The sequence below is a fragment of the Vidua macroura genome, chromosome 7, assembly GCF_024509145.1.
Source record: "Vidua macroura isolate BioBank_ID:100142 chromosome 7, ASM2450914v1, whole genome shotgun sequence".
In the NCBI taxonomy this organism is placed as follows: domain Eukaryota; kingdom Metazoa; phylum Chordata; class Aves; order Passeriformes; family Viduidae; genus Vidua; species Vidua macroura.
In genome coordinates, this window is record NC_071577.1 from 28280418 (window position 1) to 28302893 (window position 22476).

Genomic DNA, 22476 nt, shown 5'->3' on the forward strand with positions numbered 1-22476 from the left:
TTCAGTGGTGGGTGAGCCAACAATGGAGTATGGAGAGGGACTCTGTGAACAAACCCTGACAGCGCCATGTGTCCAAAAAAATGCAGATTTGGCAACAGCAAAAGGCTCCGCAGATCCTCTGGAAGGAGGAGGTTTTGAAGTGAGCAAAAAATAATTGTTAAAGTGAAATCTTCAGCTTTATTGGGCTTTAGTATTTTGTTTTCTTATGATTTTTTTTGTTTTTTTCTTAAGAATTGGTCATACCAGTATGAAAATGAGTGTTTAATCTTCCTTTGATATAGTTTTGAGTAGTACGCTATTGCAGCCTGTTCTGTTTTCCGGTGCAAGACATGCTCTAGTTTATGGAAACAAATACTTGTTCATCTTGGAAATATAAGAGGGATTGAAAGGCTTTTGAATAGAGATCTGATCTTTGCACTGCTGGAAGCACTAAGCCTCATGGTGAGCCTGATAGGCAATAGCTGGAACAAAGACCCACCCATTTCAGTTTAAAAGGATATTAATGGACATCAGTATAGTGGGAATCACAGCCACTTTTTTCTTGAACTGGCCTTCCCACTTAAAGAACTGCTAGGACACCACTGTAGTATGTCTTCAGGTACCTGGTGACTCCAAGAATGCATTTAAAGGATTTTTTTCCTGTAAACTTGTGATCTTGTGATACAAGCTCTATGCCCGTTGGTTGTTGAAACACTCACTCTGAAGGGGTACCAAATGACAAAAGTAACAGGGTGCAGATGGAATTTAATCTCTTGGACACATTCAGAGCTGTTATCGGGTCTGTCATCTGTACTTAGCATACCCAGATAGCTCTTGAGTGGTCTGCATAGACAGCTGGCAGTTGAGTAGAGATTGTGATCTTCAGAAAATAAGTAGCTGATGTCTTATGTAATACTTGCTATGGAAGTATTGGTGTCACCAGCCTAAGTGTAGCATTTGCTGGATGGGGAACATATGTCTATAAAGCAGGACTCTTTGGAAGAAGTTATTCAGTACCAAGCACTCAATCCCAGAAAGTCATAAGGGCATCCACAGAGCTTGTGCTGCAGGGTGATGAACTGGGAGGTGGGAGATCACCGAAGGAATCCCTTTGGCTCAGCAGTGCTTGCTGCTGACTGCAGTTGCAGACTGAGGCTGGTTTGGTGGCTGCTGGTTCGTAGGGACAAGAATCCCTAACTAACCTTGGAACAAGAGGAGACATGCCCCAGTGCTCTGGAAAAACCCTCAGCTGTTGTGAATTGTTTTTGTGCAACAGTGCAAGGTCAAACACTGCTGTTGTAGCTCTTAGAATAGTGCATGATCTCGCTGTTAAGGTACCTGCCTGCATCTGACACAGCTGCCCTTGGAGATCAAGGCAGGTATTGCCTGAGCCCACTGTGTGCACTTCACCTGAAGAGACTTGGTGCTAGCTGGGGAAGGATCATAGCTTGGAATTCGAGCATCCAGAGGTTGTGATCAGCTGCAGAGACGAGGTGGACTTGAATAAGTACTTGCAGCACTTCCCTAAGAAAATATTCTGTAGCTCAAGGGCAGAGTGCTTCGAGAGAGACTTCTGTTTCCTCCACATGCTGTGGATGCTTTCAGATGTAATCTACAAACAGGGAATATTTCAGGCATGAGGAACTGTGCAGACCATTTGCTTTTCTTGGGCTTTGGGCAGGTCCAAAGAGATACTGAATGCTCTGTTAAGATGCTCTGCTGGGCATCGCTTCTTCTGTGTATTCTGTAAAATAGCTCCACGAAGCAGAAGGATGCTGACAAGCTGCTGCATCACCCTAGTCCTGTAAGCAGCAAGGGTTTTGTTATGTGACATTTACTTGTGGAGTATTAAGTCTGTTTTCAAAAGTTTTACTTGGACCAAACGCCTGTGGAGCATGAAAAGGCTTTCATGCTAATCGGCAAAGTTAGCTAAGAGAATATATAATTCCTTATTCTTTTTGCAATGTAGCAATTCTGTTTAATTAGGCAACTGGGATTTGAATTATTAAATAACAGTTTCAACCTACTTTTCTGTTGGTAAAGATCTCCAGCAGCCCTGTTTTTATTCCATGGATTTTTAAATTATGAGTTCCAGAAACTCTTTGAACCTCAGGAGGATGACTTGCTGGATCCAGGAGGACAGAGAAATAGGACTCTTATTTTAAGGTCTCCTGAGCACAGCGAGGTACTCTCTGTTGTTTACCTACCAGCCTCACAAGAATATGGAAATAAATGCTAGGCTGTCGAAGCAAAGCAGAAAAATTGGTTTTTTGGGCATATCCTGTGTCGAAGCATCTGTTTGGTTTTGTGCAGCATAAGAATAAATCCTTCAACTGCACAAAACACTGGGAGCAGCTCTCTGATTTGGGGTAAAAGAGAACAGAGCAAAGTAACAGGAGCTGCTGTTCATGTGGGCTTGGGAAGACTGGTGAAGATGAACTGGCATAGCTGAGAGGTGAGAAGGGACAAAGAGGAGTTGTCTTAGCCAGAGCAGTGAAGAACTGCTGAACTTGGGCAGTGATTGTAGGTCTGCCACCTTCAAGGCACTGACAAAAGGGCTGAGGAAATGCCTGCTAGTGTCCATGGCTGGGGCAGACATGCCAGCAGCCTAGGGCAGGGTGTCCTCGTGGGCAGCAGGAGGCGAGGGACTTGCTGACAAAGCCACTTGGACCCAAAAAAACTCCTTAAATATCTCCCAACCTCAGGCTCTCCAAGCCCTCCTGACCTCAGGCTAATGTATTGTGGCTTCTGTTTGGGACTGGTGCACTTCAAAAGCCTTGTTGAGTGGAGGGGTGGGTGGAACTGGTGACCCAAAATACCATTTCCCCTTCCTAAGGCTGGGCGTATACCAAACTTGTGTCTCTGTGTGGTAAAAGAATATGAACCAAAAGTGCTGAGAGATGCAGTGGTTAAACTGAAACATGCTGTGGCAGGATGAAAGTAATCTTGTCCCTTACAAGGCCTTAATGCTTTGGGGATTTATTTATTTTATTTTTTTCAAGTGTCTGCCATCCATGCTGTCTCTATCTGTGATTTTAGTAGAGGTATTTTTATATGCAGACATGTGTCAAGATGCCATCAGGTTAAATCACCCCATGTTATATTTTTACTCACTAGGTCAAAATAAAAAAACAGTATCTATAGTTGTGTTTTATTTAAAATTTTAAGTCTGAATTGTCATTGAAGGTGCTGAAGCATAAGAGGATAACTCCATGTAAAGGTCTGTGTCCTTGCAGAGAACCTTGCAGTACAAAGAAGGGTCAAATCCAATTTTTTTTTCTGTTTCTGTGAGTCTGGTATGTAAAATATGATGCAAATGAGAGATTTGCCTGGATTGCCAAAACTAAGGCTAATCCATAATCTCTTTGCTTGGTGTTTAAAAATAATGGCACTGTACATGCATAGGAATGGCATATGAGATCTACCCTAAGGCGAGAGAAACATAAAGCTGCGCCCCACTGGTATTGAGAAGAGACCCTGGTGTCTGACTTGGTTACAACTTTGCAGCAGACTTGGTTACAACTTTGCTGTACTTCAGAGCTGTGTGGTGGACAGAAATTAAAAATGGGTCTTATGGCAGAACCTAAACATTTCTTTGGAATTCCTCAGCCAAGAGAAATTTCTCAAGCAATCTTTAGGATATTAAATGTATTTCCTTGCTCAGATTCTTCTGAGTTTCAGGCAGGAGAAGGAGAGCAGAGTAATTGAATCAAAGCAATGATTTGGAAAAGCTAATGAAGGACCAGGGATTCTTTTTTGTAGGCAGCTCTTGATTTACCTCAATAGTCTAGACGCAGAAACTTTGTCCAGTTACTTTGCTTTATTTGGTTCATGCGTGGCATTACCTTTGAAGTGACCCTTCCCACTGCTCAGGTAAAGCACAAGTTCTGTACACTTGTAGGAGCTCTGTACCACTCAGGTACAGCTGCAGTGTGCAGTGGCACTGTAGTACCTGTAGTACCACTCACAGTTAAGGAAAGGTGCGTGTGGTCCAGCCCCAGAAAATGACAAGCAGTGTGGTGATACCAGTGTTTAACTGATGCTTCATCCTTTGTCCCATCCAAGGTCCTTAGCTGCCCCACTGCCAAGACTCAGTGGTGTGTTCAGTGCCTGTATTGCTCTGTAACCCAGCACATCTTCTCGTTCCTCTGGGACAGCATCCCCTCAGGGAATCTGTGCAATTTCTGCAAATCTGTCCGTGTCAGCCTGATAAGACAGAAGGAGGCATCATGTTGGGCGTGGAGTGCTCAGTACCTTGAAAGCTAACTTCTGAAATGAGTATAACCAAGTGTGGTGTGTTTCTCCCATGTGAAAACAGTTTATAGGGCAAAAGCAGATGTTATTGTTTGGTGTGTGTGAAAGATGCTTTGTGGTAGAAGCGGGTGTGCCTCTCTTTTCCTTTAACTGGCAAGAGAATCTGCTGTTGCTTTCTTCTTTTCCATTTTTATTTTTTTTTCTCCACGCAATGGTAATTGAGTTTTGAGGGGGTTTATCTTTCCCTGAAGTTGTGGGTGAATTTCTGATGTGATTGCACAGTGTAGTGGTGGTTGGAACCCTGCTGTTGCCTTGTTCATCAGAGCTGCTTCACAAGAGTGCAGAACACTTTTGAGGTATGATTTCCCATCACATGCTAATCCAGTGAAGTGCTGTAGATTTGCTTGCTGGCACTGTTTAAATCCATAATGCAGCACCACCTGCCAAACCACGGGGCATAATGGAAGTGTTAATGAATGTACATATATACCCTCCCACATGGCTGCAAGTTGCATGACTTAAAAGTCAAGGCAGAGAATTTAGGCTGAGTGTAGAAGGAACCAGAATTAGGGTATCCTGATGCAGATCTCTGCTGAAACTGGGGGTGTGAGGGGTGGCCACAGGGGGTGTAAAGTTGGGTCAGCTGACTTACAGGGTGCTTTCAAAGATGCGTTGATTTTCAGCTGCTGCTCTATGGATTCATCCAGTCATGACACCTGAGATGTAACTTGGGCATTCAACAACAAAGTGCAGGTACTGAGCAGCACCAGCTGAGGCCCTGGTACCTCTCTTCTGAGGGGTATTCTCATGGGATGCTTCTCTCCAGTGCTGGCAGGGTGAAGACACTTGATAGGAGAGTGGACTTGAGTCATGCAAGGATAAACTCTGTTCCTCACGCGTGCTTTGGCCAGTTGCCCACTGGTTTGGGTGTCAAGGTGTGTGTTTGCCACCAGGATGGCTTGTCCAGGCTGGCATAGAGTGGAAGGACAATAGCAGGGAAAGAGCTAAAGAGGGACAGCCAAGGGGTTTGCCAAAGAGAGGGTCTAGGAAGAGGCAGCAGGGCTGCCTTGGCACATGGCTGGGATGCTGGCAGTGTACGTGCACCCTGTCCTCAGGCAGGTTCAGTGGAAAGCTGTGGCTTTGCAAAACCCTGCAGCACAATGTGTGAGACAGAGGAGGGGCCTCTGCATCCACTCCTCATCCCTGTACCCAGCACCGAGTTCTGCCCACCCTCCTCTTTGAGACAAGCAGTTGGATTTGCCAAGTATGGAGTCAGCTCCCCAGCATGCTCTTCGTAAATAAAGAGGCTTATGCTCTTGGCAGACACTGTAATGAGCCTGGAAAAAATTACTGTTACGGGTCCTGGCCCAGTGATGATATCTTGGAGTCTTCCAAGTGACAGAGTAATGACATGGACCTGGGAAATGCCTGGAATAGCCTTCCACACAGTTCTGGGATTTAGCGTCATTAGATTCTAAGTAAAATAGGCCATGTGCCTGTTTGGGTAAATTTGGGAGGTAGCTGTTCCTTCCTCTTCTGAAGTCCATGCTGGTGAAGCTCTACTAAATCTCCAGCATTACAGACCAGCATACTCTCTGTTCTTCTGTACCTGTAAGTAAGTATTAGATCTGTTGTAGGGAACCGAGATAACTGTCCTTGATCCAAGACCCTGGAAAAATTTATAGAGAGCCCTTCAAGCCTGCCCCGTGCCTTGGGGTGTAGAACTATTGCAGAAACATCAGTGCTGCCCCATAGCTCACAGATAATTTCTGGGAACCTTGTGATGCAAAGTGAACAGGCAATGTGTCTTTTTTCCCATAGGATATGTACAACAATAGTCTTTTTGCCTAGGAAGGACATAGACAAGAGTCAAGCTTAGGAAAAAAGATTTGCAGGTAGAGGACAGATTTTGTAAATAGCCTGGAGATCCCTACCCTCCTCACTTTCCTTCATCTGTCCCTTGGACTTAGTAGGATTCACCCATCCCCTAGTGGAAATGCTATTACCAGGGAACTTCACAGCCTTCAGCTCTTTGCAGCTGTCTAAGAGATGCAAAGTGTGTTTGCTAGGAGGGAAGGGAGTCTTTAAAAAGCCATTTACATCCTGAAAGACATCCGGTAGCAACACTGGAGATGTAAAAAGCATTAAATACTGAATTGAGCCTGACTGGAAGACAAAAGTGGAGCCAATTGCATTGATTGATTTGCAGGAGGGTGACTGGAATGAGGTGGCCCTGTACCCTTTCTATCCATTAATCATCTCCAAAGCATCCATAGGTGCCATGAAGTCTGTGCCTTGGCACAGCTGTGTGTGGACAGCATGATGCCCATGAGGCTGCAGGGCAATGACCCTTCAAGGAGCTGGGCAGAGGGGTGGATGCACCCCTTGTTTTGGCAGGGGTGATGTGGGGAAGGCAGGGTGGAGCAGTGATGAGGTCCATGCTGGGCAGTCCTTGGTGCTGCTTAGGGTCCCCTCACAGCTCCATGATGCAGCACAGGAATTTGTTGCCTGGACCACTTCCACTGGCCCAAGATGATGCTGGTTGAGGTCAGGAGGGCTGTGCCATGCACATCTGGCTACATTGCCAGCATCAGGGCTGCATGCAGGCAGCAGAACATCTGGGCTGCAAACAGGACATTGCTGAAGCACTGGGCTGTTGCTTCAGAAACCTCACTAAGGAGTATTAAGAGCAGCAAAACCATCCAGGGCAGTGAATTTGGGGTCTTTTCTATTGGTGTGTCAGCAGGCTGGGATGTTTAGGAGGGAAGCTGCCCATTTCCAGGGATTGTGCAAGCAGGAAGGGCAGCTATTGGAATTTGAAGCCACTTCCTCCACTAAATCTGTTCTTGCTGTGTTATCTCTGCCTGGGCAGGGCAGGGGAACATCTTGGCAATCTGCTTTTTTGCTACAGTATGTTTAGGTCAGCTTCATTGGTTCCATGATAAAATAGGAGAGGCTTTCCTGGCCTCACTAGCAAAGAATTTGCAATAGTAATACAGGAATCTGTCATCTCCTGATGTCTCCTGAGAGTTTTGGAAATAAATGAATAAGGAAAGGAATGGTGGATTTAAGCACACAAGAAGTAATGGAAGTAAGAGTAGCTGAGCCAGGCCCTAGATACTGAGTAGGATGCTCTCATTTCATACCTTGGTAAAAGGCTTGGCTCAGCCTCCAGTGGACACCCCTAAACTGGCAACAATATAGTTTCATTGGAGGTCTTAGAGATAAAGGAATGGATCTTGTGCAGGTGCTTTCTGGTCGCATAACTGGATTCTTCTACAGAACTGGTAGTGGCAGAGCTGTAACTACAAATGGCCCAAATCTGACTGAAGTATTGTTTTTAGTAATAATGAAAAAAAAAAAAATCTGGCATCTGCACCTGACTGTTGGTTTGTCAAAATGACAGAACTCTTCTTGCATATTTTGAAAAGGGCACTACATCACCGAGGGAAACAGGCTGAAGATTAATGGAGTTTTTGTGGGAGGTGGAGGAGGAGTTGGGAGAGGAAAGCGGAGTTGGTTTTGGATGACATTTGTCAGTGTGATTGACTCATGCTGTGCTGCACTTACATACAGATTGGGACACCGACAAGCACGTGCTTCCCAGTAAAAACAAGTGAGTCCCTGAACCCAGCCTGGCCACAGAAAGCTGCTGCTCAGTTCTACAGCAAGGGCTCCCCCTTACCTCACTTAGGGATTCGCAGAGGGGGAGGGTGGGGGGGCCGCCTACTACCTAAGCCATTTCCAGTGACGTGGCTTTTTATTATTATTATTTGTTCAGGCTATAATTCTGTGTTTCCTGAAATAACTACCAAGTATTCATCAGGCAGCTCCTGCCTTTAGCTGCCTTTTGTGTGAATCTCAAGTGCTTCATTACTCCCCCGGTGCATTTTCTTTCTCTTACATTAAATCTGAGCAGCATCTGTGTGGTGGGGGAGGTGATGCAATTTTGGGTTGAAAGGGAGAAAAGGTCTGGCTGGCACAGGAAGCCAGTGAGCAGTTCAGGGAACACAACACTTGGGGTACACCATCTTTTTGCACAGGAGGAGAATTGATGAGGCCACTTCCAGGACCCACAGCTACATCTCCTCACATTCCAAAGCCCAGCCAATTGCAGCTCTTTATTGCTTGGTAGAGGATTTTATTTTTAAACGACAGTTGGTTTATGGCTTTCTTTTTTTGCCTCCCTTTTAGTAGCAATCTGATAGTGCTTTGATCACTACTCCGAAAGGAAATATCTGTAATTTCCTGTGCAGGTCTTACCAGGTGCTGGGCTCCATCAGATCCGGAAGCTGATGGGAGTTGGGAGCACCTGTTAGAATCTGCCTTCTTAGAAATCCTCAGAGACTTGAAATTTCACTTGTGCTTTGAAAAACCTTAATGCCAGAGCTACAAAGGGCATCAGACTCTGGCTTCCCACATGACATATCTGTTCCATGCTGACTTCCCACTAAAGACTGGAACACAGGCCAGCTTTTGTTCAGTGTGTCCTTTCAGAGGCATTGACTGGGAAGGAAATCTGACAGACTGGAGAAAACTTGGCTAAGAGTTAATCATCTTTATTTAATAATAATTGGCAGGTTTTTTTCATACAACTACAAGCCCTTTGGCACTTGACAGCTTGGGACATGGTCATGCCTACTTGAGGGAGAAATTCCTGAAGTTCATTCAGTCCTGGTCAGCATGACTCAAGGGAAGCAGCAGCCTCCTAAAAGGGCATGTCCTGTCTTTCAAGGATTCTTAGTAGTTCCCAGCCCAAGGGATTGCCTACAACACATCAGGCTGAACTATTTTGGTACCTGGCTAGCGTCTCTGGGTGTGTCGTGGTGGTTGTGTGGCTGCAGCCAGCAGTCTGCAAGAGGAACAGAGAGAAAAGTGTTCAGATTTTGCAGGGTTTCAGCCCTGCAGGCACTGCGTGGAGCTGCTAATGCTTACAAAGTGGCTGGGTAAAAGGGTGTAATCGAGTCAGCTGTGGGTAGAGTCCTTAATTGCAACTGTAGGAGTAGTTGGCAGCCTCGGTGGCTGATAGCCTTCCTCAGGTGAGATTGGTGTCCTCAGGTATGCAGAGCTCTGTCAGGCCATGGGTGAGGAGCCATGGACCAAAACGAGCTGATGATAGGAAAATTGCCTTGGCCATGGGTTGATGGAATCATCAGCATCCATGCTTGTACATTAGTATGTGCTAAATCATGGCCTGTTGCTGAGGTGGACATCGGCTCCCAAAAGTTGTCTGCTTTGGAGAGCTGCAGCAGAGGAGGAGGGAGCTTGGTAGTTCCCACACAGGCCCTGTTGTAGCTTTTCCTGGAGGTTTCATAACAGAATTAAGCAATTTGTGTTGCATGTTGCCATGGAGACTGTAAATCACTGTCATGCTGGTCTTCCCAGCCAGGGAGCCGGTGTCTTTAATTGCACTAACCTCCCCTACAAATCCAGGGCTTGGTTCTGAGCTTGCTGACCTTCTGTAAAGGCCTCACCCTGGGAGCTCAGCCTCCAGGACAGCAGAGCAGAAACCAGGGAGAGGGGTGCCAGCACTTTAAATATCAGCTATCTGGGGTCCATTTTAATTTTTATTATTGTCTTATGTGGCCACAACTCTGCTCAGGAGCTGTGCTCGGACCCACTTGCATTCAGGGCAAGTTTTGTAATGAGGATGGGGATTAGATACACTACTTACATTTTGTGGGCCAGTCATACAAACTAAGATGAATTCGGTGTTTTTATGTTACTTGGCTGCTCCAAGGGGATAGCTCAGCCCTTCCACTCCACCTTCATGTTCAGACAGATAAATGGGGTTTTATGCAGTTTATTCTGCCTCTTAAAAGAAAATAATTTTTGCTGAGATGGCTCAGCTTCAGTGACACCCTTGGACCAGTGTTTCTTTTTTCTTCCCATCCACCTACCCCAGAAGTAGGCACGCTTCTGACTGTCTCAGCATTACTGGCTTGTGCTGTCAGGCCACCAGTCTTGCCAGTGTGTATGAAGATGGTTGTATAAGTCAACCTCCTTCCAGTGACTAAACCAGAGCCCTGACGGCATTTGTCAGTGTAGAGTATGGGATCCTTCTCTTGGCTCCTTCAAAATAAACAACTATATAAATTGTAAGATCATTATCATCAGACCTTATTAGTGTATTACCACATGCTGCTTTGTATTCAGACAATAGATAAAAACATTTGTGCCTCACTTTTCTCAGATCTACAGCAAACACGCTTATTCTTGCTCCCATCTGAGGAGGACTGTGTCAGTACTCTTGCCAAAAACACATGAAAATTAGCCCAAGTCTTTTGCACTTGCCTGTAGCTCTGTGTATCTTTGGGAGTGCATTTCCAGGAAATTATGTATTTTGTTTTAAAGGTTTGAATCATGAGCTGGTTAAGTTCATAATCTTGTCAAGGCATGAGTTGTCTTTGTGCTTTGGTTATCAGAGCAGATGGAGGTATAGAGGGACTGAAGTGCTTGACTTTCGGAAGGTTTTCATTATGTATGTGCACGGCTGGAGAATGGGACCTGCCATCTCGGTAGAAAGAGGAGTGTTTCCTTGAGCAGCAGAAACAATCCTGCAGAAACATCTAAACTTGCTGCCTTTTGACACTCTGAAGTTTTCATCTGTTGTGCTAGCATCACCTAAAATACAGGAATTGTGCTCAACAAGCCAGCCTACAGTTCTTGACTTTTTTTTTAATTGTTTTTTTCATTTCAGTTCTTGCTGTTTTCCCCAGGCTACGTAACACTCAGTCTGGTGGTTCAGACACACAGCATGACCAAAGTTCTGGAAACAACGGGAAGCAAATGCCCTGATTCAGCCAATAAGCATGCTGGGCAGAGACACAGTTTGTACAATGGGCTAAACATTATCCTAGCACTTTGGGGAGCATTTCATGCAAAATAAGCTTGAGGCTTCTTAGGAGCGGGTTAAAGGGCTGGCATAAAATGTCAGTAAAAATGTAATGCTTGTTGCCAAGCAGCAGCTTGTGGTTTTGTGAGGAGGTCAAAAATCATGCACAAATGGAGTATGTTTTTCACATCCACAGACCATCCCCCGCCATGTCAGTAACAATCAGTCTTTCATTCTGCTTGGCTGTGTAAAGAAAGATGGGTGAAATCTTGGCCATGGGAAGAGCAAAAAATTGTCATTGAATGTGTTGGAAGGAGGGGCAAAGCTTTAGCCAGGGTCAGTCAAAAAGCCTGTGAGGATCATCTGACCCAAGAAGGATTACACTGAAATAAAGCTAGGTCTTTTAAGCAAAAATAAGGTATTTAATTGAAATTCATAGGTTTTTCTGCAGCCCAGCCTGCTGTGTATTGATGTGTGGTCTCATAAATATGAGAAAGTGACTTACTGAAAAACAGGGCTAAGAAACTTTTCCTTGGGTTTTTTGTGAGGAAATGCAGTAAGACCATTTGAAACCTCAGCTGGTTTGATCTTCTCCCCATCCAGCAGGTGTTGCTTGCAGTAGAAATTCTTGCTATTCTCAAGAATTTCCTCCAAAGGTGGTTTAGAAACAAGCAGACTTGATCACGCTTCTTGCTCAGAAAATGTTGGCTGGTCTCAACTTGGACAAGAGGCCTTTGCTATTCTTAGACTCAGCAATCTCATCCTCTGTCTCTTTACAGGATTTTCTTTTTAGAGGTGGTATGGGGTCTCCAGTGTACTAAAAGAACATGAGACTTCCAAGTTTGCCAGGTCAAAAGTGCTTTTATGATTCAATATTTTGGATTAAACTGAAGTAATGATTATGGAGAAAGGGACTAGAAAAATCAGAAACTAACCTAGATTATGGGATTATGTTCTTGTGTTTTGACAAGAACTCAGTCAGCTTCTGTGGCACACGGCACATCAGACTTGCTTGGTGGTTTCTGAGAATGAAAAAGTTAAAATTGCCTTTTTAATGAAAAAGAAATCCCTAGGGTTTTTGGGAAAACCTCCAAAAGCTTGCGTGGGTTTGTGGGGATACAGGTTGGGAGCCAACAGTTTATGGAGGTTCCCTCAAAGCAGTCCTGGTCCCACTTCAGTGCTGACCCCAGCCAGTGCCTGCAGCCCAAAGGGCACCAGCAAAACCAGAATGTCTGGGAGCAGATGCCTGCAGAAAGTGACACCACAGCTGCTGCTGCACTGAACAGTATTTTCAAGAAAACCAATACCAAGAAAATCAACTGCCTTGTCTTTGGCCTTATCATTATGATGGATTTTTTTTATTTTCTCTTTAAGTGTGTGAAATACCTCCCAGAAAATGCAACAGTCATTCAGATCTGGGAGATGGCCACCTGTTTCCTCTGTGATCTGAGTCAGTATTACTGCTGCCCAAGGGTGGGTGGAGGACACTTACATGCACAGAACCTCCTGTCTGCCTTCTCCTTAAATGAACAGTCTCTGCTGCTGAGTGTTGAAATGGGCCAGTCAGCAATGGCTGCCTCTTCTCTCTTTTCCACATACCTGTGCTGTTGCCCAGGTTCAGCCAGGGCATTTTTTTCATTTTTCTTCTACGAGGCAGCTCTGAGGTGAGGGGAGCAGTGTGACCATGCTGCCGGGAAGCTGCTCTCTAGGCTGTGTCACAGCCACAGGCACCAGCCTTCCTGCCACAGCAGGGTTGAGGTTTAAAAAAAAAAAAAAAGGCAAAACAAAAACCACCTGTTGTTCCTGGCCTGCTGCCTTCTTGTTTTTATTTCTCAAAATTGAAAGAGAGAGAGAAGAAAGCAGCTAAGTTCATTTTTGTCTACTGGCAGAGCCATGCTTGGACCTTTATCTCCAGTTTTATCCATCACCAGCAGTTCTGCCTGCAGATCTGGCCCTAGGATGTAACATACCATTTAATGTTTGCTATACCTTGGGTTAAGCAATGAGGAATAGCACCACTCTGACTTATCAATGGGATTTGGTCACTGGCAACAGGAAACTGCTGGGAGCTTGATAGGGGCACTGAGGCAAGGTGATTTTTGTCATTGCTGTGTGGACCCAGCCCCTGTAAGAAAGGTATTCAATGGCATAGGTGTTGCATGTGCATTTGGTGACAATTAGCAATGCTTGCAGACAAACAAGGCGCAGTGGTAGAGATGTCTGCACTTGTAAGTGCTGGGTCTGAGTTGGAGCAGAGCTGTTGGGAAGGGTTGGTGCTGCTGCTCCTTTCCAAAAGGATTCCGGATGTCAGAGCTGCCTTCATTCTCACTTCTTAGGCAGCAGGTAAAAGCTGCCTTGTGCAATTGCCCTCTTGTTATTGCTGCTGAGTGATTGGAGATGATCTCTTTCTCCAGCAGGTTTGGCACACTGGAAGCATGGCTACAAGTGCCGTTCCCAGCGAAAACCTCCCCACGTACAAGCTGGTGGTTGTTGGAGATGGTGGTGTGGGGAAGAGTGCTCTCACTATTCAGTTTTTCCAGAAGATTTTTGTGCCAGACTATGACCCAACTATTGAAGACTCCTACCTGAAACACACAGAAATCGATGGGCAGTGGGCAATTCTTGATGGTAAGCAAGCTACTCTCATGATTCCCTTTCCCTTCTAGCTGAGCACAATTGCAAATAGACCTCAGTGTCCCCCACAGCATGTTGTGTCTCTGTCCCTCCTGCTCTGCTGTGGGCTAGCAGGATCTGGAGCTGCAGTGCATGGTCTGCAGCTGGTCTCCAGCAAAGCTTCTGCTTCCAGTTGCATTGGTTCCAGTTCTGCACAAAAATGTTTCTTGCAGGCCTGTGAAAACCAACAGATCCTCATTGACATTTGGAGTAGGCTTCTGCAGCCGGTGAATTCCAGCACTGCCAGGTGGCTATTGCTAAAGATACCTCATTGAGGTTGATCTCATCCCCTGGGAAATAACAGTGAGTGGGTAACTGAGTGAGGGTTATAACCAGAAAGAATATTTAATCAAAACTGTTGTCCACTGACAGTGAAGAATCGTTACCGCTCTTAAATCCAGTCGTTCAGGCTGATGTTTTCATGTTCAGTTATCTGTTTCATTTAAGTATTGGTAGGAGATTGGAGCCTGGAGATCAAAGATCTGTTGTAACCAGGAGTTTTCAGTTCTTTGAAGAAAAACTGCCTTTTTTTTTTTTTTAACAAAACAACAGTGAAACACACAGACAAAAAAAAAAAAACCAAAAAAACCCAAAACCAACCACCTTGATTAGCAGGTGAGGAGAAAGCCCTGTATTACATAAAGCTGCAGCTTGCTCATTTGTGCTGCTTGAGGCAGACTAACCACAGCTACAAAGGGAATCTTGCTCTTAAAATGTTGTTTTGTTTTGCTTTATAGAATAATTAGGTAATACATAAAAACAAGCCAAGTATTTTGTGCCTTAATTACCCAAGTTCATATATGTGGCCACTAACATACCTGAACTAAATTTAGTCTCACTTGTGCCAAATTCTACCTCCACCCTCTTGCCACCAAGGTGCTCAAGATCTTTGATGTCTCTGCATAAGTGTCACTGGTGTGTGGGGACTGAAAGCTGGGGGATTGTCAAGAGTGGTGGAATATGGATGCTGGTGGGGTTTGCTGCAGAGACTGTTAGCTTGGTCTGGAAATTTGAGATCTTAGTTGCACTCTTATGGATTTATCAGATATAATTTAGTGAGTACAAATGGCCACAAAGTCCTTAAAAGAACAGCTTTCATTCAATATTAAACAAAACCAGCAAACAATAAAACAAGTTAGTCTTGTCAACATTTGTTCATTTGAATATATTAATAGTTGATATGAGGCAGTATTTGTGAAACTGGTGTTGAAATGTCTCTTCTTGTCATCTGCATTAGAGATATCTGCTCCCAGTTAACCATCTCAAAATGTATACATACATCTTTATTTTTTAAATTCTAGTCCTGTATCCAGTCCTGCTGTAAATTAAATTATTATTTTGAGTCCAGAATCCAGCCCTCTAAAATGAGTGACCTTTATCTTCACTGGTATGCCTCATGTTCTGATATATATATATATATATATACCAGCTGCTGTACCTGTTGATGTTGGCTGAAATAGCCTTGGCTTTGCAAATTATTGAAAAGTAGAAAAGGCATCTTTTACTGAATATTTGGAACTTTTGTTTAGACAAAAAAAAAAAACCCATAAAACAACAACAAAAAACCCAACCAAGTGGGAGTATTGAAAGAAATTATTTTCCAACAAGCAGAAACTTAACCCTTTGTTTTAATGAAAAAGCCTTTCTTTTGTTCAGATCGAGAGCTTAATGGCTGTACTTGGGCTGAACTGAATTCAGCTGTGGCCTTGAATGGCATGTTGGGAATCCCTGACTTCCAGGGCTTGTGTGCCCACAGATGCTTCACAGCCAGAGAAGTGAAACTGCAGCTGCTTCTCTTTCCTACCACTTGAGATTTTGAACAATTACAATTTTGGAAGAAAGGCAATATTCTTGCCTGAAAAAATATGTGGCCCTTCTCCATCTGCCCAGAAGAAACAGGGCACCAGGTCTGACTAACACTCACGTCATTGGCCTCATCTCTCTGTCACAGGCTTTGGATCTAGGCCATTCTCAGAGGTTACCATATCCTGGGACAGCTGCTCTTGCTGTGGCTACATGAATCACTTATAGTATAAAATTAGGGACAGACATGATAGGTAGGGCAAAGATGCATCATGATAAATCCTAGACTTTCCAGTTGTTCTTTATGACAAAAGCCTTTACAAGCTGAGGTTTCATGCAGTGCTTAGTGGGCAGAAGCAGCTGCCCACCCCCAAAATAGGAACTAGTTTTGGAACACGAACAACCAAATAAAGGTATAGCATGAGGGGCTCTGTAAGTTTTTAAATTTTCAGAAACGGTTATTATTTTTAAAAAAACAAATACATAGACATCCAACAACTTTTTAAAAAAGGGAAACAGCCCACCCTTTTCCAGGCTGTTGCCTGAGCAGTTCTGTACAAAGCATATAAAACATTTTGTAACTGCACCAGCATTATGTTGTAAAAAAACCCTTCTGCTAGCCAGCTTGCATAAAGCATTTGGCTTCCCTCCATGAAGACCTTCACCCACATTTATTCAACAGCACTAACTGCCTGCATGATGAAATGTTTGACTTGCATTTTTTTCTTTTGCTGAAATCTCTCAATGAAAGTAGACTGAAATGGAATAGGGTTTTATTTGAGATCTTGGAGCAAAAACTACATTCAAAATCTTCTTTTACCTGTGTGTTCTTTGGCTTGGGCACATCTCTATTTTTCTCACCAAGAGTTGTCTGTGTTCCCTGCCTCCCAAAAGATTGTGGGACCTATGTTTGTTGTGTTCATGTTCCACACTACACAAAACCACTTTGTTGTTGACCTTATGCCAGCTTTAGAAGACCATCAGTGCAGTGTTTGGAAGAGAAGTGTTGTAGAGTGGAAGAGGGCACTTAACCTGAATCAAAGATGTGCAGGCAATTTGTGGCTAGCCCATTTTTTGGTTGCTGCCACTCTAATGAGGCTTTAGGACCAGCCTCTACTTTTCTCTGCATATGTTATCTTGGTTTATTCCCTGCTGGTAGTGCTGAAATCAGCACAGTGCTGTGCTCGGTGAAATGCACGTAGGTGCTGTACAGACATGAGGTCAGAATTAAGTGGGGGCCAGGGTTAATCTGCTTTGATTAGCTCTTGCTCCAGTGGCATTGCTGTGATTCATTTTGCACACTCCTTTCTGTGTGCAGGCTAACTTAGCAAGTGGCAGAGGATTTCTTTTGGTGTGGCTGCAAAATGCCAGTCTGGAATTATTAATCTGGCCATGAAGCCAAAAGTGGGATATGGCAAAAAGTTCCCTATGGTTCAGAATTCCTTATGGCTTGTACATCCCACAGAGATAAAAAGGTGGCAAGCAAAGGGAGATGAAGAGATGACCACAAGCACATGGCTTGGTCTTGTTGGGGAATTGGGCTGAACTCTTAGCTGTCAGTAGGGCTGTGCCAATTGGTACGAGCCAAACAAGGAATTGTGTTGGATGAAAGGAAGCTGTGGTGTCCCTTCTCTTCCCTTCCTTTCCCTGGTATGATTTTGATGAAACTCTCACAGCCTAGAAGTTGTTTCTCTGCTCCTGAGCTTCAGTTTCCCTTCTACTTCTCTTCCCAAGACCTCCTCCCGATCCTGGGGAGCCCTTGTGCTGGGCTGGACCTGCACAGCCTGCTGTGCACCCCTGTGCAGTCACACCAAGCTCTATTCCTTCCCCCACACTCTATCTGCCCTTCCATCTGTCTATCCCTTGCATCCCTTTTTGTTGAGGTTTTTGCTGCTAGTCATCCCTGGGCACACTGTCTGCTTTTCTTCTGGGGAAACTTCAGATCAACTCAGCCATGAGGCCAGAGGGAGATCAAAGGTCACTTCAGATTTGCAGGCAGAAGGGTTGCTTTGTGGCTCGCTTTCTTCTTGTTTTTGTTAATTTAGAGTAGCATCACTGAGAGCATGAAAATTCAAGTTAAATTTGTACTTTCATTATTTGTGTGTACAGTATTTCCCCTCCCTTAATTGCTGAGATTTTGCAACAGTGAAAGAGGGGATTTTGTCTTGGGTTGTCTTGGGTTGGATTTTTTTCCTGCCAGGAAAATTTTGACGTTGCAACATGGAAAACACAAGGCCTTGAATACTTGTCCTTTGTTAGAGAAAGGGCTCCTTTAAGGGCTTGCATCTTTATTCTGTTTATTGATGTGGAAGCCTGTCTTCTGCTTGCTTAAAGAAAGGGCAAGAATTCAAGTATTGTTTTCCATGTTATAACATCTGTGTATTTAGCTAGGGCACAGAAGAAGGGTTCATAAAAGCCCCAGTGTTTTCCTATCATGTGTTTTTTGCTGAGGAAAGTTGTCATGCCAGGGGCAGCATGGCTGTGTCTGAGAAGGAGCAGAAGCACCAGAGTGACCAAGTGAAGCATCTGCCTTGCTTTGCACATGGCAAGGGCACCTCATACCCCTTCAAAGTGATTTGGGGTGTGGGGATACAGAATAGGAGCTGTGACCCCAGTACCCCATCTGTGCAGTGCCCAGAATACCAATTCCTCAGCTGTAGCCAATGGCTGAGCAGCACCTCTCCCACCGTGCTGCTGATGGGAGAAGACAGACTGTGGAGGTGGCTTTCCTCAGCCTGAGGCTCATTAGTTTGACTTGGCAATTCAAGCTAATTTTTCCCATGAGCTTAGGTACCAAGCTGCAGGGCAGTGAAACCCAAAGGCTGAAGGACAGAAAATGGGTTGATGTGCCTATGAGTTCATTTTTATCCCCTCTAGATGCCATGGACAGTGGAGAAACTCTCTTGAGGTGATCTATACACCCAGCTACCTGGCAATGTAAAGTCTAAGATGCAGGAGGAAATTTTGCCTAGATATGAAAAGAGAAGAACTCGCCTGCACAACCAGATCTGGGCTCCTCGAAGGCTGGGAATGATGTGTTTGAACTGAATCCAGCCTAGGCTCCAGAAAAAGCAATGCCATTGCTGACTTAGAGTTCACAGTGTGTCTCTGTCCTTGGTTTAGATTCACCACGTGCCTTTGTCTCTGGATGGGCACTTGGCGTGCTGACAGTTGCGGAGACATTGCCACATGGTACACCTTGAAGCACCAAGGGCTTCTATTTTGCACCACAAATTCCCGTGTATTCCTGGGCTCCTGTGCCTGCTCAAAAGTGCTCTCTAGGCAGCTGCACTCTTGCATAACCCATCAGGAGTCACAGGAAAATGGTGTGGAGAGCTCTAAAGGGGCAGGATTCAATTAGCAAGGAGTTCATCACAGCAGCTGGGGGTCACATCCACTAGAAAGTCAAAAAGGCCATTTCTTCACTCAGCAACCTCTTACCTGCAAAGCAGGAGACCTCCCTGCTGGGCTCTCACAGCCTAATTGCTCTTAGTTTAGTCTCCAGCTGGTCTCATGATAGCTCTAGATGGCTTTGCCCTCTTTGGATGTCTGTTCCTGCATCATACATCATCCTTGGCTTCCCTCTCCTTCAGCTTACCTAAATGCTTTCGTAAAGCTCCTTGCTTCTTTGGTCACATTTGTGAGAACTTCACCAAGTTTTCTGTTGGAAGTCCCTGACAATGCACTGTGCAGCCTATGAGTCTGATTTCAGTTTCTGGAAGAATGAGGTAGGAGAAACCCACTGTGCTTTGGTCTTTGTTTCCATACTGGCATTTATGTGCTGCCAGTGGGGCAACTGGTGGTTTAAAGTGTACCAGCTCACAGTTCACTACTCATGGCACAGTTCACTACTCACTGCTTCTGGCATCCTGGCTGGAGAAACAGGAATTTTAAAAGAAGGTGAATGCTGGCTAACGTGCTAAATCTTCTCATCCCTTCTCATTCCCCAAGGTGATTGGGAAGACAATCACCTTCTTAGTTGCTCCCTCCCAAGCTTTCTCCTTGCTACTTTCCATTTCTATGGGTAGGAATTTTCTTGAAGCTTTTATGCCACAAGATACCACAAGAAAAGCCACTTACATCTGGCCCTTTTTCAGTGTTGATGCTTTTCAGGATGGGGTCCTTTCCTTCCTACAAAGGATCCAGATCCCTTTTCTCTGTTGTTTACAATTCACAAAGCACAGAAATGTTAGGCTGGGGGTTTGCCTTGATGAAGAGGACATTTAAAGCTAAAACAAGGACTTTCTCTGGTCATCTCCACAATGCTTAATTTTGTATGAATAACCTTAACCTTCACTGCTGTGTGTCTTTTACTTACACTTTCAAATTGCCATTTTAAATGCTGCCTGGACTTGTTCACCTTTTTATCAATGCTGCAAGTGAATTCCCTTTAACTAGCAGCTGCTGACACAGCAGCTCTGCCTGTCTTTAGTGTGATGGCCAAGATCCAGGCAAGGTAGGAGAGACCCATGCAGTGGGGTAGCCCCACAGCCCCCACCAGGGCTTGCTCCCTCTCCCAGGGGATGCAGAGCTTTGGAGGGGCAGCAGCTGGGGATGGGTTGATGGGTGCAAAGGCGGTGCTGGATGCTTCTTATATGTTTCATGAGAAGTTTGCAAATGTGCCAGAGCACGGGGAAGTCCCTAAGCAAATTACCATGCAGGATACAGCACATCCATCTCCACCTTCCTGCCTACATCTTGTGCTGGCGCACCTGCCCTGTCTCAGGGGGAGGGAGGGCAGGAGGGCTCGGCTCTCAGTGGTGAGCTCTCCCACTCCACCACAAGTTGGGTTTGTGTGCTGGTTGTCAGCTCTCAGCCCTGCCCTGACACAGTGTCTAGCTGCTGCAGGAGTCAGATGAGGGCAGCCCAGCCTCTCTGTACAGGTTGGGCAGGTATGAGAGATTAATTTCTTTTTCTGTCCTGGCTCCAGAGTCCTGGCCTTATTCCACGGTAGCAATTCTGCCCAGGGCATAGAAATTTACCAGCACACGCAGTCTCTTTGGATTTTCTATTTCCTTTTTTTTTTTTTTTTTCTTTTTCTTTGTAGAGTCCTTAAGAATAGCTGAAAGGACTTTGAGTTGAGACCCTTGTTTCCTAGATTTAGAGGGGAGGAGCAAGATAAAAGGCTATGAAGAGATTCAGGTGACTTTCCAATAATCTTGACAAACAAGCCTAAATCTCAGGGTCTTTGCAAGAGCCTGGAAGCTCTTTTTACCTTAAGAGCTATTGAGAATAGACATTCAACACCAGTTAAGGCAGGAGAACAAATGAGGCTGAAGGCTTTAAAGGGCCTGCCAGCACCAAGGAAGGTCTCCAGGTCTTCCAGTGTAGCTGTCTCTCCTCCAGACATGCAGTGGAGGTGTGTGGCTGGCTCGTGAAGTGTGCTGTGACGTGCAGCATGTCCACTTGTGCTGATGCAGCAAAGTGGTCTTTATCATGGCCCCATCTGGAAGCTGGGGCAGCCTGAGCACTTCCCCTACAGGGAACACCTTGCTGGGTCTGTGGGTCGGTTCAGACTAGACAAACCTGTATCAAGCCCTGCTGCTCTGTCAGCAGTATGCTCCTGCCACTGTCTCCATCCATGGCTACGCTGGGCTTTCCCCATCACTTGTGGGCAGCAGATGTTTACACCACAGCTGTACAGCAGAGGCAAAACAATTTTCCCACCCAGCCCAGTTAACTGGGATGTGAAAATGCTCCAGTCATCATGAAGGTCCCACATTTGCCTCTGGGGTGTAACAATGCATTAGGATTAGTACTTCTGAGCAGCTGATGCCCTTCGAGTGCACCCCATGTTTGTACTGGCATCGCTTACACTGATGAACTCCTCTTGTACCCTCCTCCTGCCAGTCAAAATCCTGGCTGTGCACAAAGCTGGAGCTCAGGAACTAGCACTGATATGTGTATCAGTATGTGGTGTTTACCCAGAAGGCTGGGGTAGCTTGTTCCACAAGTGATGGGACCCCCTGCAAGATAGATCCATGGAGAACCAGTGAGTTATGATTCCATTAAGTTTAATCTAGTGAGGAACAGCACCTGGGTGGCTGTCACAAGTGAGGTGTTTCAGGGGATTTAAGCATGGATTTATTCACTGAAACGTGATCACTCTATTGGATGTGCAAGGTACTTAAAGCTTTTCCATCTGTTTTAGTTACCTCCTTAGTATCAGCACACTATTTGGGACTAAATATTTAAGGGCAATTCCCTAAGGCTCACTCTAAAAGGACAAAATTGTCTAGAAATAATATCCAGGGGTTGAGAAAAGGAAAATGCTTGTAGCTGTTACTTTGGGTTGTCTCATAACTCTGCTTCACCATGCATTTTGTAGGCTATCCCTGACATTTAAACTGGCTTTTAGCTTATCTTCCAGTCTTGGATTTTCTTTTCTGGGAGAGGGAAAAGTTGAGAGGGTTGTGAAATCTTTTGAGCTGTATCTTACCAGACGAGCAACTGTACCAAATTCAGTGATCTGTATTGGTACTGAAAAAGCAAAATGAAATCCACATAGTCATCTTCCCCTGCTCCCAACTTAGACGTGCAAGGATGAGTGAGGTCTGGGACAGAAACCCCCTTGTCAATCCAACTTGATTTCATCACGTCTTACAGTCTTTGAGGAAGCCCAGCAGAGGCAGAAAGGCCACAAAGTGGTGCCAGCAGCTACAGGTCCCCCACAGTAATTAAAAACCCGTGTCTCTTCTGTCCTAGTTCTGGATACTGCAGGCCAAGAGGAGTTCAGTGCAATGCGGGAGCAGTACATGAGGACTGGAGATGGTTTCCTCATCGTCTTCTCGGTGACAGACAAGGCCAGCTTCGAGCACGTGGACCGGTTCCACCAGCTGATCCTCAGAGTCAAGGACAGGTGGGTGCCACGAGGCCAGCACTGCCTGACCCGCCAGGCTCCCGCACGCTGCCGACCGTCCTGGGGGCATGGC

General features: G+C 45.2%; 1 protein-coding gene across 7 annotated transcripts in view; it reads left to right on the plus strand.

Annotated features, from left to right (window-relative positions):
- MRAS (muscle RAS oncogene homolog) overlaps window positions 1-22476 on the plus strand; it is a 38731-nt gene that overhangs the window by 7649 nt on the left and 8606 nt on the right. For 5 of the 7 annotated variants that reach the window (XM_053982654.1, XM_053982648.1, XM_053982649.1 and 2 more), the window contains 2 exons: window positions 13483-13696; window positions 22250-22403. In XM_053982654.1, the coding sequence (XP_053838629.1) occupies window positions 13504-13696; window positions 22250-22403 (347 nt within the window). In that variant the 5' untranslated portion in view covers window positions 13483-13503. The remainder of the gene's footprint in view (window positions 1-13482; window positions 13697-22249; window positions 22404-22476) is intronic. The other 2 variants (XM_053982652.1, XM_053982651.1) reach the window with 1 other exon arrangement.